General features: G+C 56.9%; 1 protein-coding gene across 3 annotated transcripts in view; it reads right to left on the bottom strand.

Annotated features, from left to right (window-relative positions):
• Positions 1 to 452: 452 nt before the first annotated feature.
• The window catches only part of TPPP (tubulin polymerization promoting protein), a 31,685-nt gene continuing 15,443 nt past the window's right edge, over positions 453 to 16,694 (bottom strand). The window contains exons 1-4 of one of the 3 annotated variants that reach the window (XM_059694613.1): positions 15,371 to 16,255; positions 13,011 to 13,331; positions 5,523 to 5,676; positions 453 to 5,257 (exon numbers count right to left, since the gene is read on the bottom strand). In XM_059694613.1, the coding sequence (XP_059550596.1) occupies positions 5,063 to 5,257; positions 5,523 to 5,676; positions 13,011 to 13,327 (666 nt within the window). In that variant the 5' untranslated portion in view covers positions 13,328 to 13,331; positions 15,371 to 16,255 and the 3' untranslated portion in view covers positions 453 to 5,062. Of the gene's footprint in view, positions 5,258 to 5,522; positions 5,677 to 13,010; positions 13,332 to 14,536; positions 14,981 to 15,370; positions 16,256 to 16,694 lie in introns of those variants that run through there. The other 2 variants (XM_059694615.1, XM_059694614.1) reach the window with 2 other exon arrangements.

Below are 16,694 nucleotides of genomic sequence, written 5' to 3' on the forward strand. Positions count from 1 at the left end.
GATGCTGGGTGTAGCTGTGTGGGTCAGGACTCTGGGGAAATCAGGGGGCGAGTCTCCCCCATAGAGGGGTCTCTGGGCTTCAGGTGTCCTTCCATTCACCTGTCCGGCCACGGTTGTGTCCAGAAGCACCAGTTTTTATACTTAGCCGGAAAACGTGTTATACCAAAAGTATGTGGGTGGAATTTCTTGTCATCAGATCATTTTTAAGCTTATTTATTGTTAATGTGGTTAATTACAAAATTTGCTAATGTAAAAATCTCTGACATAGCACAGGGTTGAGTCCGTGGTCACCTAAGTGAGGAGTGAATGGCTCTCTCTTGGGTGAGGGACAGGAGGCTCTCTGCCCTGGAAGTCATGGCTCTGCACCCCCTCCCAGGACCCCTCCCAGGGCCTGTCCCCTGTTAGATGTTGGTGCCCATGTTGTTGCCGGTCCAGACCATACACTTTGAGGATAAGAGATCCACCATTTAACACTTTATTTATCACTTTTGACAACAATGTTAACAACAGCGAACACATGAGGAGCATTGTGCAGACAGACATTAGCTGTTTCACTAAAGGTTTGCAGGCCAGGCCTTGACAGCACCCCCAGAGGTGACCCCGAGCCTCGCACTCCAAGGGCGGGGGAGCAGGGCCCTCCCAACCCCACGATGTTCCTGCTGAATGCCATTGAGACTTTCTGAGGCAGAACACCCATGACATTGACGTGACTGTACCCATCACTCTGATAAAGTGATACACTCAGTACTCCCTAACAATAAGATGGTGTAAAAATATATTGCATGTATATATAAATTTTATTTCCCTTTCCTGAAAAAACTTAGTACAAACTAGTAGTATATGATCACTTTCAAGTTTATTTTAAGTTGTGCAGGTTTCCTTTGTTTGGCTTGGTTTGGTTTTTCAAAAGTCTAAAGGAAGAGAGAGCGTTAACTAAAGCATCTCCAAACACAGTGACCACTGCCTGCCACGCCACCACCCGGCCACGCTCTCCACGTGCCCACAGACAAAGGCCAGGCCCCTGGACCACCAGATTTCATAGAGTGTTCAGTGGTAAATCAGTGGAAGGAAACTACTCAGGGTAATCATTTCACAGTACAGCTAAATTGTCAACCTGTACTGTATTGAACAGGTGACAACAGGGTGCCCCCATACGGTGTGTGCTGCAGGACAGGGAGTAGCCAGCTTGTGTATAAATACCCAGGAGGGAATGAACACAAGTGGGTCCTCAAGGGCTCACCTGTCAAGGGCCAGATGGTGAATATTTTAGGTTTCATGGGTCATGGCATCTGTGTCAACTCCCCAAGTGCCAATGTCGCTGCAAAAGCAGCCACAGACAGTATATAAGCACACGGGTGTGGCCTGTCCCATTAAAACTATTCACAGAAATAGGTGATTGTACTGGCCCAGGGGGTTGGTGAGCCTCTGCCTGCTGCCATAGTCTGTCCACTCAGACGGTCAGACGGCCACTGGCCTGCCCGGAGCTCTCGGCCACTGGGACACAGCGGCGAGGAGCACAGACAGGCAGCAAGCCATGCCAGTGGAAGGCCTCCGTGGACCTTTCCCCGACGGGTCAGCATCTGCTGTAATTTTCATCTGTCTCAAAACTCAAGCCCGAGAATATTAAAGGTGTAAAAATACTCCAGTATAAATATATATCTTACTATAATATTTTAAAATTATGTAATTTTGAACTTCAGTTTTGGTAAAGCTAACTCTATTCCTGACTACTGCCCAGTTGTGTTAAATAGAAATAAATAAGTATTCCGGTATAATCAGTGTTCTCAAATGCATTCCTGTTCTCTGCTGATGTTCAGACACCGTCGCACTGGCCTCCCCTTGGAACGCATCCTGTCTCCCGGTGTCCTCCCCTCGGAACACATCCCGTCTCCTGGGGTGTCCTCCCCTCGGAACGCATCCCGTCTCCTGGGGTATCCTCCCCTCGGAACGCATCCTGTCTCCTGGGGTGTCCTCCCCTCGGAACGCATCCCGTCTCCTGGGGTATCCTCCCCTTGGAACGCGGCCTGTCTCCTGGGTGCCTGCTGTGCAGTTTCTTTTGTTCACAGATAGATATTTAATTCCTAAGTGACCATGGTTAGAAGCTGACTGGCATTGCATAAGAACGTGCAGCACAGACACACACTGCCTACGTATTCACAATACTCAGAACCCGGTGGAGGGACATGCATGTGTGTCAGTTTTGTGCAGTGAAGTTGGAGTTGAGAAGCTACACACAGACGCAATGATGCACTCACCAGGCGATTAAAGGGGCAGAACGGTGAATACTGAGTCCGCATGACTTAGCCCTTCTTCCTCCTTCTCTGACAGAGAGGGGTGGGTGGGTTTTCAAAGCTCTACTGTGACTGGAGAACGATGTGTCCTGGCTTGTGTGTGAGCCTGACGCAGCCTGGGGACGGGCAGGGGACACAGGGCAACCGCAGCGCCTGTGTGGCCAGCGGGACTGCGGAGCTGTGGACAGACTCCCGGCCTGGCGTGTGGGGAGTCGGGCCCAGGGTGTGGGGCTCTCCCCTGAGCTTGGGTGGGCGGGGATGGGGAGGGCCACCGACGGGGAGCAGCTGTGTGCACTTGATTTCATTCAGAAAACCCAAAAAGACCCTGCTGCTATCAGGGTGAGCAGAGCATTCTGACATTTTCCTTAGAAGTGGGCCAAGGGTTTCCTGTCGAGTAGCTCACCTGCACCAGCCTGAGGGTGTGGGGTTGGTGCTCTTCGGCCAGGGCTGCCGCAGGGGGCCGTGGGGGGTCCAGTTCTGAGGCGGCACCGTGGGAGAAAGCACGGGCTGCCACGGGGTCGGAGGACAGACTCACGTTGTTTCTTTTGCTCAGACCCCATTTCCCAGGGTGCTCCGGCAGCTGGCCCTCGTCCGAGGCTGGAACCTTCGGGTGGAGCTGTTCTCGCCTGAAGACAACGCTCTGGGACAGGACACCTGTCCCGGTGCTGGCACCTCTCTCCCGGGTCCAGCAGGCAAGGAAGGGCTGAGAAGGGCCTGCACCCATGGCAGGCCCAGGTGACATCTGCCTCTGTGGGCTGTGGCGTGGGCAGCCTTTGCCAGCGTGCATGTGGCCGAGGCCCTGCCGATTCCAGTGTCTGTGACGAGGGGAACGGGGCTGCCCAGGGGCAGGAGAAAAGCAGCCTGACCAGGAGCCCACGGCATGCCCCCATGGCAGTGCCGCCAGGCATGGGGGGAAATGTGGCCACGGAAGGAAACCTCGCCAGCGCTGGAACACGAGGGCTGTGGTTTGTGATCAGCTAATTGTCAAGAAACACTGCACGTTCAGTTGTCTTCAGACACGTCTTCCACAGGTTACTCTTGCCTTTGGGTTTCCCCTAAAGGTCCAGCCGGGGGGAGGAGGGAGGCACAGGGCGGGGACTGGCATCCTGCCTGCCTTTGCCCAGCCCCTGGTCCTCAGTTTCCTCACTGCAGAGTAGCCTTGCTGGCAGCTTAGGATCCCCAAGTTAGAAACTTTCAGGACAATGGTGAGATTAGCCCTAGAAGTGGCCCTGGGAGCCTGGGCTCCATCCCCTGGGCTCCAATGCCACACGCTGAGCTCCCAGGACCTCCGAATGAAGCTGTCCACAGAGGCGGACGGGGGATGGTGAGGGGAGGCCGGTGTGCGAGGGGTCTGGTGGAGACACAGCTGGAGATGCTGGCCCTGGGCCTTCCCCAGCCCCAGCGGTGACCAGCCCGTGTGCCGTGGCGGTGCTGGTCCATGCTTCAGCCGCCCGTGCTGGGCCAGGCCGTGACCAGGAAGAAGTGCAGAGCAGACACTGGCTGTGGAAGCATCTTCTGAGACTGCCGTGGGCTTTTCCCAGGACCACATAGCCAGAAGGTGACGCACCAGGCTGTGACTGCATTTATGCAAATGGAGTGTTGCCTTGTGGCCACTGTGAAAGCGCCGGCCAACCCCAGCATATGTGTGGGCCTTTGGGGGAGGCCCTCCCTGGCCTGGTCTTGTGCAGTTTCCTGCACTCCCAGGTCGGGAGAGTTCAGAGAGGCAAGAATTAACTGCAGAGGCTGGAGCCGCAGAGATTTGTGCTGCACTGTGAGCAAAGGGAGTAGCCATGGCGACTGCTGCCTCGAGGCCCTGATTTCAGAACAGGGATGGGCAGAAGATGCCCCATCACACACCTGTCTGTGGGGGAGCCTCAGGGCCAACAGGGCCAACAGGGAGAGAGAGTCACAGACACGGGATATTCTGATTCTTCCCTGATCCGCTCTGGGAATAAATACACAGTCACTGTTTCTTCTGATTTCTTTTTTTCTTTAAAAAGCAAAATGAAATGACCTGTCCTTAGTGTCCAATTTAAAAATGTCTAACTTCACACTTCAGATCACTTTCCTTTGGTCTCCTGTGGAGCATCCTTTCACGGGCTCACCTTCCTTCGCACACCAGCCTTCGCTCACATGACCGTCCTCGGCACAGACCTGGTTGGTGGGCGTGTGTGTGTAAGCATGTGTGTGTGAGTGGAAGTGGGGGGGGGCCACGAGCATGTGTAAGCATGTGTCCATGAGTGCGTGAGTGTGTGCGTGTGTAAGCATGCACCTGTGTGTCGCACATCTGAACGGAGCCCTCAGAGACGTCCCTGTGTCCTGTTCGAGGTTCACGTCATCTCCCTGGTGCTGCTGGTTAGTGCATTAGTGCATGTTGCCCTCATGGTTCCTGGGCAGATCTGCTGGTCAGGAGGTCAGCATCACCTCTGGCAGGGTCTGTCTGTCCCACCTGCTCCTTCAAAACACCCCTTTCACCTGCAAACCAGGTGGCCCGTGTGGTCTGGATCCAGGAAACACTTTGGAAATGACCATCCCTTGGCTTCCCGACGTGGGATGAGGCAGGTGCATTAGAGGAAGGTCAGTGAGTTCAGGGGCTGCACCTGGGGTAGGAGAGGAGTGTGCCGGGGCTCCAGGCAGGAGGAGGTCTGGGAGTCACCCACAGCCCCTCCACCCCAGCGTCTGAGTTCTGCCCCAGTGAGCCCAGGAATGTAAAGAAGTGTGAGGTGATGTGGGGCCAGCAAAGGAGGAAGGCCCTGTCCCCGGGAAACTGGCTACTTGCCCCCCTGCACCTTCTGGTCGTAGGTGCCCGCGTGCTTGTAGCCTGGCACGTAGCCCGACTCGTCCACCAGGTCCACGCGGCCGGCCTTGCCCTTGCCCCTGCCTGATGGGTCGAAGCGCTCCTTGTGGGAGCCTGTGAACTTGGTGGTGTCTGTGAGCCGTGACACGGTGGGCGAGGAGATGGCTTTCTGCGGGAGAGCAGGGAGAGACATTAACTGCTGTCACGCCACAGGAGAAAGAATGGGTATGTCAGGGAGCCAGAGAGGGGAACCAAAGGGGCTAGGCCCGACCACAATGCTTCTGGAATCCACTCTCAACTTAGCCCGGGGAGGTGGCCTGGGCCGGCCCACACTGGGGATTAAGGCTCTCACCCCGTCTTTAGGGCACTGCCATCTGTCCCCACGACCCCAAGGACCCCATTTCCCGAGGGACCCGCCCAGTGGCCCCGCTCACCGTCACTCCTGAGATGATGGGGGCCTTGCCCTCGATGAGCCTGTGCACCTCTCTCACGGCCTCCTCACTGCTCTTGTCCTTGAATCTCTTCTTGGAGAGCTCCTCCAGCGCCTCCTTGAACTGCTCGAACGTGATGGTCCGACAGGACTTGCCCCTGCAGGGAGAGGGGACTTGGGCACCGGACCCAGGACCCAGTGACCTTGGGGAACCCTAACCCTGCCTGGGCATCCACTGACATCGGGGGACCCACACCAGGAAGTGAGCCTAACATTAAAACACAGAACATGCCCTTCCCCCTGCAGTGTTTACCCCCAACAGTCCGTCGCCATTGGCAACAGCAGCAAATATAAATTGTCTTGGAAAAAAGCTTAAAGGAAGCACATCCTTTATGAACAACTGGACATTAAAACAGAGCTGTTGTCTGGTTCTAAATGGGGCATGTGTGTGGCCTCTACTTGGGAGGACTTTCAAAGAAAAGTTAGGGTGAGAAGCCCGTCAGATCCGAACCACAGGGAAGAGGCCTCGGTCCTGGCTGGCAGGCAGTCTTGGGTCATGGTTACCACCCAGGGACAAGAGGGGGCACTCCCAGGATGCCTGGCAAGGTGTGCCCAGGGCCCGCACATCAGGCCCACCACCCAGGACCCTGCTGCCCCCTGCCCAGAGGCCACGCAGCCTGACCAGTGCCAGTCTAGATGAACAGCACAGGTGAGCCACAGGGCTGGGCAGGGCCTGTGTGCAACCCTTCATCCAGACACACCGATGACAGCACAGAGTTTCCCATGGGAGGTCAGTCCAACACTCTAACCTGGTTTTTCACCTTTTATCATTTCAACTAAAAAAGCATCTTTGCCATTTTGACTGGATCTTCCCCAGTTCAAAATGGCAAACATGTTTTCCACAAAAGAGCAAAGGCTATTCAACGGAGCAAGGATCACCTTTCACCAACTGGACATCCGCATAAAATAATGAGCTTCGATCTGTGCCTCTCACCATATACCAAGGCTAACTCAACGTGGGTCAGTCTAAACTTATTATAAACCTAAAACTATAGAACTTCTGGAACAACATCTAAGAAAATACTTAGGACCTTGGTTAGACAGAGATGTCTTAGAAATGAGACCAGAAAACAGTCCATCCAAAAAAAAGGATGAATTTTATAACTATTCAAAAGACACTGTAATGCAAAGACAAGCCACAGACTGGGAGAAATACTCGCACAACATGTCTGATAAAGGACTGTATTGGAAATATATGAAGAACTCTGAAAACGCAACAAGAAGAAATCCAGTGTAAACAATTGGACAAAATATTTGAACCAGACACTTCACCAAGATCGGTGGGTGGCAAACAAGCACATGGAGAGACCATGTCGTCAGTTCCAGGGGAGACGCCACACACCCACAGGGGCCCCCAGTGACTAGAGGACTGTGACGACATCCCCGGTGCTGGGGAGATGCAGGGCTCTGGGGCTCTGAGGCTCCGTCCGACGCAGCCGGTGGGGACACAGCGTGGCGGCCACTGTGGAAGGCTGTCTGGCAGTTTCTTAAAGGTCACACCTATGGCATGACCCTGAGACCCACTCCTGAGTTCTCACTCAAGAGCAATGAAGACAAGCTCATGCATTATTGCCTCCCTACTCACAGTTCTGCTCATAGTCACCAAGACCCAGAAACAGCCCCTGCCCTTCAGCAATGGATGGACAAGCATGCCCCCAGCAAGCACAGGGGTTCCCTCTCACATTACACATGTGTCTGAAGACCGGGCCATGCTGATTGACAGGCCCATGGGCAGGAGACTGCTGATTGGAGGTTGCAGCCCAACCTCACCCTCAGGGAGACCATTCGGGCAGGAGGGATGGGCCCTCAGGCACATTCAGAGCCATCTGACCCGAGGGCGTTTGCATGGACAAGGGCAGGGGCTGGGTAATGTGCTGGACTGGGGTTTCCTTAGACCCACAGTGTTTGGTGGTGGGTTCTGCCCCTCAAAGCTCTCAGACAGCATCCACAGGCACAAAGTCTGTGGGCACGGAGGGCATTCCAGGGAAGCTGCCCTCAGCCTGGGGTGCCTGGAATGGTGTAAACACAGACTCTTGTCTTACTCCTGACCCTGCTGGTGGGTAACCTCTGGGGCCCGAGGGGGCCTGTTTGTCCTGGGCTGTCACAGGCACTCCTGTCTCCTATTCACGGCCTGCCCAGGCTGGCATGTGGACACCAGGCCTGACGGCTGGCCCAGTGACCAGCCGCTAGAGCGCACAGCCCTCTCTGGGCACTGCGGCACCAGGCGCCACCAGGGTGAGTCACTCCGGCCAGGGTGGGGGGGTGGCCCACAGGGACTCCCGTCAAAGGGCGCATTCAGATTGGGCTGACACACTGGTCCAGGTCCCTGACTTGGCCGCTCCACCTGGCTGGGCCAGGTGTCCCCCAGGATACCTCTGTGGCCGATAGGTGGGTCTTGGAGCCCTCCCCAGGGAACCTGGTGCCCTACTGCTGAGAGAGTCCCCAGGGAGTTCTACAGTGACAATGCCAGGCGCTTCCCCGGGGACGGGATCACATCACGCTGCAGTCCACACAGAGCGAGCCTGTTCCCAAGTGCACGCAGCGGTGTCCCCACAGCCCTCCACCCCCATAGCCCTGCTCAGAGGCTGTTGTTCTGCTGGAAAGCCAGACGCGAGGCCCCTGCGTCCCCTGGGCCTCCAGGCCCAACTCAGGGCAAGCAGGGAGGGGCTGGGCGAGCTGCTCCTGAAGGCCACCCAGGGACACGCGGGCCAGTTCAGCCCTCCCAGGACAGAACCAGGCTTGTGTGTCTCCAGGGCCAACACACAGGATGCACCCAGGATGGAGCACCCACCGTGACCCCCGTGCCCTCCTTGCCAGCAACTTCGAGTATCAGAGCGAACTGCACTCTCCCAGGCCCTTCTCTGAGGGGCAGCGTCCAGCCTACTGGGCCATTGAGGGTGGAGGGGTGGGAGAGCCAGAGAAAGTGCTGGTTCTCCCAGGCTCCCCTGACCAGCAGCAGCTGGGACCTGGCGGCCTGTCCAGAGAGCAGCCAGGATGCCACTGTGGGCAGGAAGTGGGGTGTCGAGGGGAGATCTAAGGCACTGATGAAGGTCAGAGAGCTGGGAGCCTCGGTAGCATTCCCATCATCCCCTGGGCCAGCGAGATGTGGGGGCACCTGGAGGAGCTGTCTTGGGGGGACGCACTCCTCGGGGAGCCTTGCCTGAAGGATTGCTTACTATGCTCGTGGAGGGCTCTCCTGGCAGACACTCGCCCTCACCCCTGCCCAGGGCCACTTCCTCCACTGACCACCCTGCCTGCCTGGGCCCCAGCAGGTGCAGAGCCAAGTGCAGGCCCAGCTGATAGCCACTCAAATAGTAGGTCTGGTTGCAGATGGCCCCGACCTGCCTGAAGGGACAGCTGTGACCTGCCCCCCCCCCCCTGCCCACCACATTCAGCTACTTCCCCTAAGGAGGAGAAAACGCCCTCAGGGTTCTTCCTAACCCTAACTTCGTGTTTGCCTGGTCCAAGCCTGAGGTGGCTTGGACTTACCCTGGGAGGGGCAGGGCCCAGAGGCCCGGTGGACGCCTTGCACTGCTGCCAGTGGTCACCAGAGGGCCCCACAGAGAAGCACTCCCACCACAGCCACCCTGACACTGGGAGACCCCAACACGAAGCTGAAAGCACAGTGGGGGGGACTGGGTGCACCAACCCCAATGCCCCAACCGCACCGCCAGCCTGGAGGGAGGGGCAGGGGCTGCCCTTCCTCCCAGAGTGTGGCCATATCAGCTCTCGGTGACACCCCACCCCACACTCGAGCTTTGCTGGGGCTCCTACTATGGGCTCAGCCTGCTCTGGGCTCTGGACACCACTGGATGGCATGTAGGCCCCAGGCCTGTGCTTCTATGCTGAGCCTCTGGGGTGCACACCCATGGCCCAGGAGCCCCTGCTTCAGACAATTTCCGTGTGTCCTAGCTTTGACTGTAGTGTGTGTGGCAAGAATGGGGCAGCTTTCCAAGTCTTCAGTGACAGGGAGCCCCGCCCACCTGCTTCCTTCTAACCTGAGACCCAGATGCCAGACACAGGGGCTGAGCTGCCTCTCTGCACCAGTGTCACGAGAAACAGGCTGTTTTCTCTGCATGCACACAGCACCCACCAGACAGGCATGTGCATGGGTCAGGAGAGGCTGCAGCAGAGATCCCGCCCTCCTCTGCCCCCTTGGTCTGTCCTCTCCACCTGCAGGGTGGGAACCGCATGCCTGACCCCACACATGCATACAGGATGGAAGGGGATGGTGCTGTCCATGGCCCCTCAAATGGGACTGTCAGGGTGACCCTCCTGCTTGTGCATATGAGGTCCTGATTAATTAATCTTTCAGACTGACCATCATCTGTCCTTTGGGGCGTGGAGGATGTCGGAGTCTTTGTCTAGGTAACAATAGTCTTCCATCTAGACCTGGTATAGAGCTGCAAGAAATTTGTTTAAAATTTAACACATAGTAACATCAAAACAAACAGGCACTGCCATGGCGACAGGACCTAAACAAAGGCTGCAGATACCCTGGCTGGCGTCACCGCCCAGAGCCCTGGCAACCACCCCCAAACAGAAGAGCTGCTCTTTTCTACCAAGTCAGCAACTTTGAGGTCTCGGCCCGTCCTGCAGGATCCTGTGACCCTACCCAGGGCACTGTCCACCTCTCCTACCCAGTGACAAGGGCGTGAGTCCCTCCTACTGTAACCTGTGGTATCCAGCAAGCCACCCAAGCAGGGGGTTTCCCGCTCCCTTCTGGGGGCCCCTGTGGCCACTACAAACTGGTCTTCACTGTGTAGTGGCCACAACCCCTCACCGGGCCAGGCCACAGTTACCCATTCTCCCATTCCATGTCCCCCAAAGTGACCTGAGGCAGGGACACCAGGGGACCATGAATAGTCCTGGGCTCTGCAATGGGAGGCCCATCATGCCCAGGAGCTAAGGTCCACGCCTCAACCTTGAGTCCAAGCAGCTGACATCCTGCCTCCCAGGATCAGCATGGGGAGCAGATGGAGTCCTTCCTGGTGCCCACTCACTCCTTGAAGCCAGTGCCCCCCATGTGGGTAATGGGGTGCACATGCCTCCTGCACACAGGGTTTCTGGGCTCGTCCAGGGCAGCTGTCTTCTGAATGAGTCACCACCACACTTGCTACCTCTCCCCCTGCAAGGATATGGGCAGCCTGAGTTCTACCTGTGTGCACCTGCATGTATTGTGCATATGTGGTGTGTGTGTGTGTGTGTGTGCACGCGCACTGTGAGCTCATGTGCACAGGCAGGTCTGTGTAACATATGTGAGCTGTGTGCACATGTGTGTACATGCCTGCATGCAATAGCTTAAAGGCAACTTACTGCAGAAGGAATTAAGAGCGAGGAAAGAAGAATTGTCCCCACCTGCCCCAATACTTTGCATGTCTAGGCCAGTGCCAAGGGTGTGGGAACCTGTGGCACTCCTTGGTGGGGTGACCTGTCCCTGGACACAACACTGATCTCACCTGCCTCCAGCCCTTCCGTAACATCCCCCCACAGACAGAGCTCTCGGGGTTCCTTTGCTCCTGGGTCTGTCCCTCTTTCTCTCCTGGACACACTGGGTTTACAAAGACCAATGCTAAAGCCTGGAGAACCCGCCCAGGAATTGGACAGAGGGCCCGTGCTGGGCCTCATCCCAGGCCCTGCCACAGCTCCTCCTCCTCACCTGGCCCCGCTCCTGCTCCACCTCACAGGTTCCCACTTCCTCTTCCCCTCCACACCTGTGCCCGCCTCCTCTTCCTCACCTGCATCCCACCTCCTTACCTGCATCCACCCCTTCCTTCAATTCCTGGCCCCACACCCTCCTCTAACCCTAGGCCTTGAGAAGGCACAGGCTCACAGGAAATGGATCGTCCACCAGGATCCCATACCCTGTGCTATTATGTTGTTGGGGCTCTGGCCCGACTGTAGTAAGTCTGCAATGTTCCTCCACCTGTTCAGGTGAGACTGAGAGGCCGAGTCCCTCTACCTGGTGAATGCCAGTCTCCTGTGCTGGTGGTGACTAGGTCCTGATGGCTGGCCCTCAGGGACCACTTGTGGGGCTACCTCTACCCTGCCCCAGCCAGGCCACCCCGTGCAACCTCCCACTTGGTGGGAATCAGCCACGCCCAGGAGGGCTGGCCCGTGGCTCCATGGTGACTGGCCCGTCTGCCTGGCGTGGCTGTCCGGATGGTATGTCAGGCTGGGGAGTTGGGGAGACCTCACCATGATGGAGATACACCAGACATTTCCACAAGCAAAGTGGGGACATGAAGTCATAGGCTCTGGGGGGTGCAAAGAAAAACTCTTTTTTACTGCCTCCGTGCTCAGGGGTGGATGGAGGGAGGGAGGAACCAGGCCATCAGCAGGGAGGGCACGGAGGCATCTGAGATGAAACATGGCAAGGTCAGAGCAACATATAACTAAAGGATCACACCAGCCTCGATGGACACAGGCCAGCCGTGGGCAAACTACGGCCTGCGGGCCAGATCCGGCCCATTTGAAATGAATAAAACTATTGAAAAAAAAGACCGTACCCTTTGATGTAATGATGTTTACTTTGAATTTATATTAGTTCACACAAACACTCCATCCATGCTTTTGTTCTGGCCCTCCGGTCCAGTTTAAGAACCCATTGTGGCCCTCGAGTCAAAAAGTTTGCCCACCCCTGACACAGGCAAAAAATAAACTGAAATAAAGCCATTTTCTGGCAACAAGTATGACCTGGATAGAGAGGGCTGGGCGCTTGATGGCCTTGGGGGTGCTGTTAATTTCCCCACGTGTGCTCATGGGTGCGGAGGGCAGGAGAATATTTTCATGCTCCAGAGATGCCCAGTGGAAAGGGAAGCAGGTGTGTGTAACCTTTCCTGGATACGCTCCCAATGTCCAGCAGAAAGGATGTGTGCAGGAGCACATGTACATGCACACACACACGTGTCTCCACAGATGCACGGGAACATACACCTGCATGCACACAGAAGTATGTGCATACGAGGAAGCACACTGCTCACAGTCACTGGGCCACAGCTGAAGACTCAGGTGCTAACTGCTCTGTCACCCACACTCTTCTTCACGTGCCTCATTCCCAAAGGAAAGGGGAGCCCCACAGAGGGGCCGCGGGCAGGGGCAGGCGAGATGCAGGTCAGACCTGGGGGACAGGCTTCAGAGCGGCACCTCTCAGGCTCAGCCCACAGTGGGCCAGGAGCTCTGCCACTGAGACCCCTCCAAGCTCCCGAGGGCAGGGCAGCGCCCCCTCCCCCGGTCCCAGCTAACCCCAAGGCAGCCTGCTCTGATTCCAATCCCTGGGCATCTGATTCTGGGAAGGGAAGGATCTTGAAGCATCACACTTCCTCACAGCCTGTTAAGATACAAAATCCACCAGCAGACCCTGGATTGCGGCCTGGCTGACCACAGGCCTTCGGGAAGCTGGCTGTGTGGTGAGAGAGCCCAGCTCACTTACTTGATTTTGCTGAATACGATGTCCACGTCGGTGACAGTCACGTTCTTCCCGTCGATCACCTGGCAGTCCTTGCACAGTTTCGACCAGTTCTTGCCATGCATCTCCTTCCCGGTGGCTCTGGTGTCCCCATGCACCGCGAACCGCCGGAAGGCCTCCTCCAGGGCACTGAGCTCCTGGGCCGAGGCGGCCGCCCCCTCGTTGGCACCTTCTGACTCCAGTGACAGCCTCTTAGCTGCTTTGTCCTTGGCAGAGTCCGCTGGGGATTTGGGGGGTGTCTTGTTGGCAGCCTTGGTGGGCTTGGCCTTGCTGTCGGCCATGTTTCTGGTGGAGAAAGGAGAGAAGAAAGGGGTTATTCTGTTTCTTCGGGGCCGCTGCCCAAGGCTCCACCAACTCACCCACAGGACAGGAGGCTGGCAGGCGCCTGGGATGTAGCAGGGCCCCTAGGGCCCCTTGGAGCCGAACCCTGGGCATGAGGGGGCAGAACCCCTGCCCAGGGGCCACAGCAGGATGGTGAGCACTTGTCCTGCTGCTGAACATGACCTGCCCCGCAAGCACCAGCACCCTGACAGCCACTGCTGGGTTAAGGACCCCAAATAGTCAAAGCCATCCGCAATTGGCAGGGCCATGGTAGTGCATCCAGCTCAGACACCTGGGGCTCAGGGCCCCTTCCTTGTCACTCCCCCATCACGGTCTCCTCCCTGGGCCACACCTGCTGGGTGACTCCCCAGAAAGACATCCTTCCTGGGGTCCACAGAGTGATGCCATCCTTGGGGAGGGGGTATCCAGAATCGGCTGCTACCCTCACCTCAGGGCTGAGCCTGCTGCCCCCCTGCGAGTAGGAGAGGGACACCCCAGGGCGTCAGCCAGGTGCAGGGGGCGGGGGGGACTGCATGCACTGGAGGAAAGCCACATTGAGGGTCCTGTGTGGGGAGATGGGAAGTCTGCACTGAACTTCCCGTGAGGCTCTGCCTCTGTGAGATGCCAGATCCCCAAAGCTAGGCTGGGTCCCCGGGGGCTCAGAAGATAGGAGCCTGTGCTGCCTCTAGCGGATTTCATGAGCACAGGACACAATGCAGCCATGCAGCCTCCCACTGCATCAGGCCACGGCCAGGGCAAGACCCCGAGATGCCCAGCCCCATGTAAGATTCCCATGGGTCCCTGAGGAGTGGCTCATCTCTGTCTGCCTCACTGAGAAAGGACACTGCCGGGGCTCAATGAGAGGACAGAACTCGGGACCCACTGGCGCACAACACACAATCCAGGGGTAGTCTGTGCAAGCTTGCTCACAGCTCTGCCATTCACTGAACATCCCCGTCAATCTATCTTCTCAACACCCTTTAGGACAGAGGAAGATGGGCGACTGGGCATTGTGGGGGGTCCTGGTGGCCCTGCTGAACTCAAGATACTACAGATTCCCAACAGGAAGAAGTCAAATGCCCTCCACCATTGGACTGGATGTTCTCAGGGGCCTCGGGGCTGTGGTCCCACTCTGTCCCCCATCCTCTGTGATGGCGCAAAAAGTGCACCGGCTGCTGAGAGAGATCCTGGACCCCCGGGGATGGAGCACAGCCTGCTCTGGGTGTGAGAGCTGGACAGCACTTCCGGCTTCCCACAGGGCTCAGGGGCGGGGCAGGAGCGCTTTCCCTCCAAGGAATCCAGTGCCAAGGTGAGGAGTCAGGTGGCGGCAGAATTGCTTCCAGGTTTATTACTGACACTATTTCTCTGTCTGAAACAGGAGCTTCTTGAGGGGTCGGCTGAGCATCTCTTCAGCACTCAGTGCCCAGGAAGGAAACATGTCTGAGCAGTTACAAGAAGCATGAGCTGACTTGTGGGAATGTGCACGTGCATTCAGCTTGGTCAACGAGGAAGAAACCTCCTGTGATGCTTCCAGCTCAGTGCACGGTCCAGGAAGCGCCGTATTGTGAGAAGAAAGCACCCCTGAGTGCACTGGGGATCGCTGGCTCTGGCGTCAGAACTGTGGGCATTCTTCTTGTGCTTTTTTGTATTTTGCAACTTTCCTAGCAGCACTATTTTATAGCAAGAACCTGGATGGGGGAAGCCAGGGCTCCTCCCCAAAGCCCCCCCCCCTCCGCCCCCCAACACACACCCCGCTCAGTGTCTGGGGCTGAGCCAGCCCTCCAGGGAACCAACAGCAAGCCCCCCCCCCCCCCAAGCCACGTGTGGTGGGACTGGGCACCCCACCAATGACAAGAACAAAACGAATCCCTGTGAAGTGCTCTGAGCACATGCTGAACAGATACGCTGATCCTGGAACGCAGAGTGGGCTCTCTGAGAGCCTCAGCCCCAGGGATCCCGAGGATAAAGGGCACCAGGGGCGGCCGGGAGGGGTGAACACCAACCTGCTCAGGCACCGCACCTCCCTCGGCCCAGCTCGTGCTGCGCACGGGGCTTTAACGAGTCCATGAAAAAGTGAGAGGGATGGAATAAGATGTGAAAAGGTTCTGCTGTCATAGCTTTGCTTTCCAGCTGGATACGGGCAATAAAGAGGTAAACAAACATAAATGGTATGACATCAGGTAGTGAGAGGTGCACCAAGGAGAATGAAGGCCGGTAAGAGGGCAATGGTGAGTGTGATTTTAGACGAATTGGAGGGGGAGCTTGAGTGGAGGCTGGATCCGCAGGAAGGCGCCGGCATGTGGCTGCTATGCATGAAGCGTCTGCCACGGATGCTGCCCTGAATCCCACCGGACAGTTGAGGTTGCTCCCAGATGGAAAACCCCACCTGGTCTTCATCTGCCGCCTTGGGCAGCAGAAGAAAGGGGCCCATGCTTTAAAGGTGCTGAAGAAAAGCCCTTTCAGACCATGGCCCCCGGGGTGAGGGGCCGGACGGCTGTGCACAGACGTGCTGGGGGCTCTGCCACACTTGTCAAGCAGGCTGTTGGTGGCAGTCAGGCGGCGAGAATCCACGGCTAACCCTGAGGAGGGCACAGGAGGCCCGACCAGAGTGGGCAGGCAGCACTGGGAGGGGGACCTGGGGGGAGAGCTTGGGAAGAGCAGAAAGACAGGGTCAAGGAGGCCAGGAAAGTCCAGGAAATGAACAGGAGCCTCTAACCTCAGCCCTGGGGGTGGCAGGCCCAGGGCCTTTCTCACCAGGGGGCTGGCGGCTTCAACCTGCCATGCTTCCTTCTGGAGCTGTGGCTGCAGGCGGCGTGCCTCTGCCTTCAATGCCATTTTAGGGCTGCGTCTGTGTGTGTTGATGGGTTGTCACTTAGGATCAGCTTAGAGATGTTTGAAATGATGGTGGACAGAAGGGCTCTGGAGCAATGACCCAGGTGGGAGGTGGGTGGAGCAGGGCACCTCCCCTCCCCTGCCACACCCTCACTGCCCCTGCAGTCCTCACCCTTGCCAACCATTCAGTCTGTGACCTTGAAGCTGCAGAGGTAACTCGGCCACAAGACCCAAAACACAGCTCTCTGTTCTGGGTTTCCACTTTGTTTTACTATGAAAATGTGTGATCATAGTAAAATATTTTAAAATTACTTTAACAAAAATAATAGAAGGAGTTAACCCCTATGTGTGGTGGGGGAAGATCTCCAAGACTATTGTTTGTTGTGTGGAGACGCAGGGCATGGGAGAGCAGAAATCACGCACCCCACTCTGGGAAAGCCGACTATGGGGACTAGATAGAGAAGCGTTGGAGCTGCTAGGAAGACTGAGGGAGGT

This window comes from Myotis daubentonii, chromosome 4 (assembly GCF_963259705.1).
Source record: "Myotis daubentonii chromosome 4, mMyoDau2.1, whole genome shotgun sequence".
NCBI classification, from domain to species: Eukaryota; Metazoa; Chordata; class Mammalia; order Chiroptera; family Vespertilionidae; genus Myotis; species Myotis daubentonii.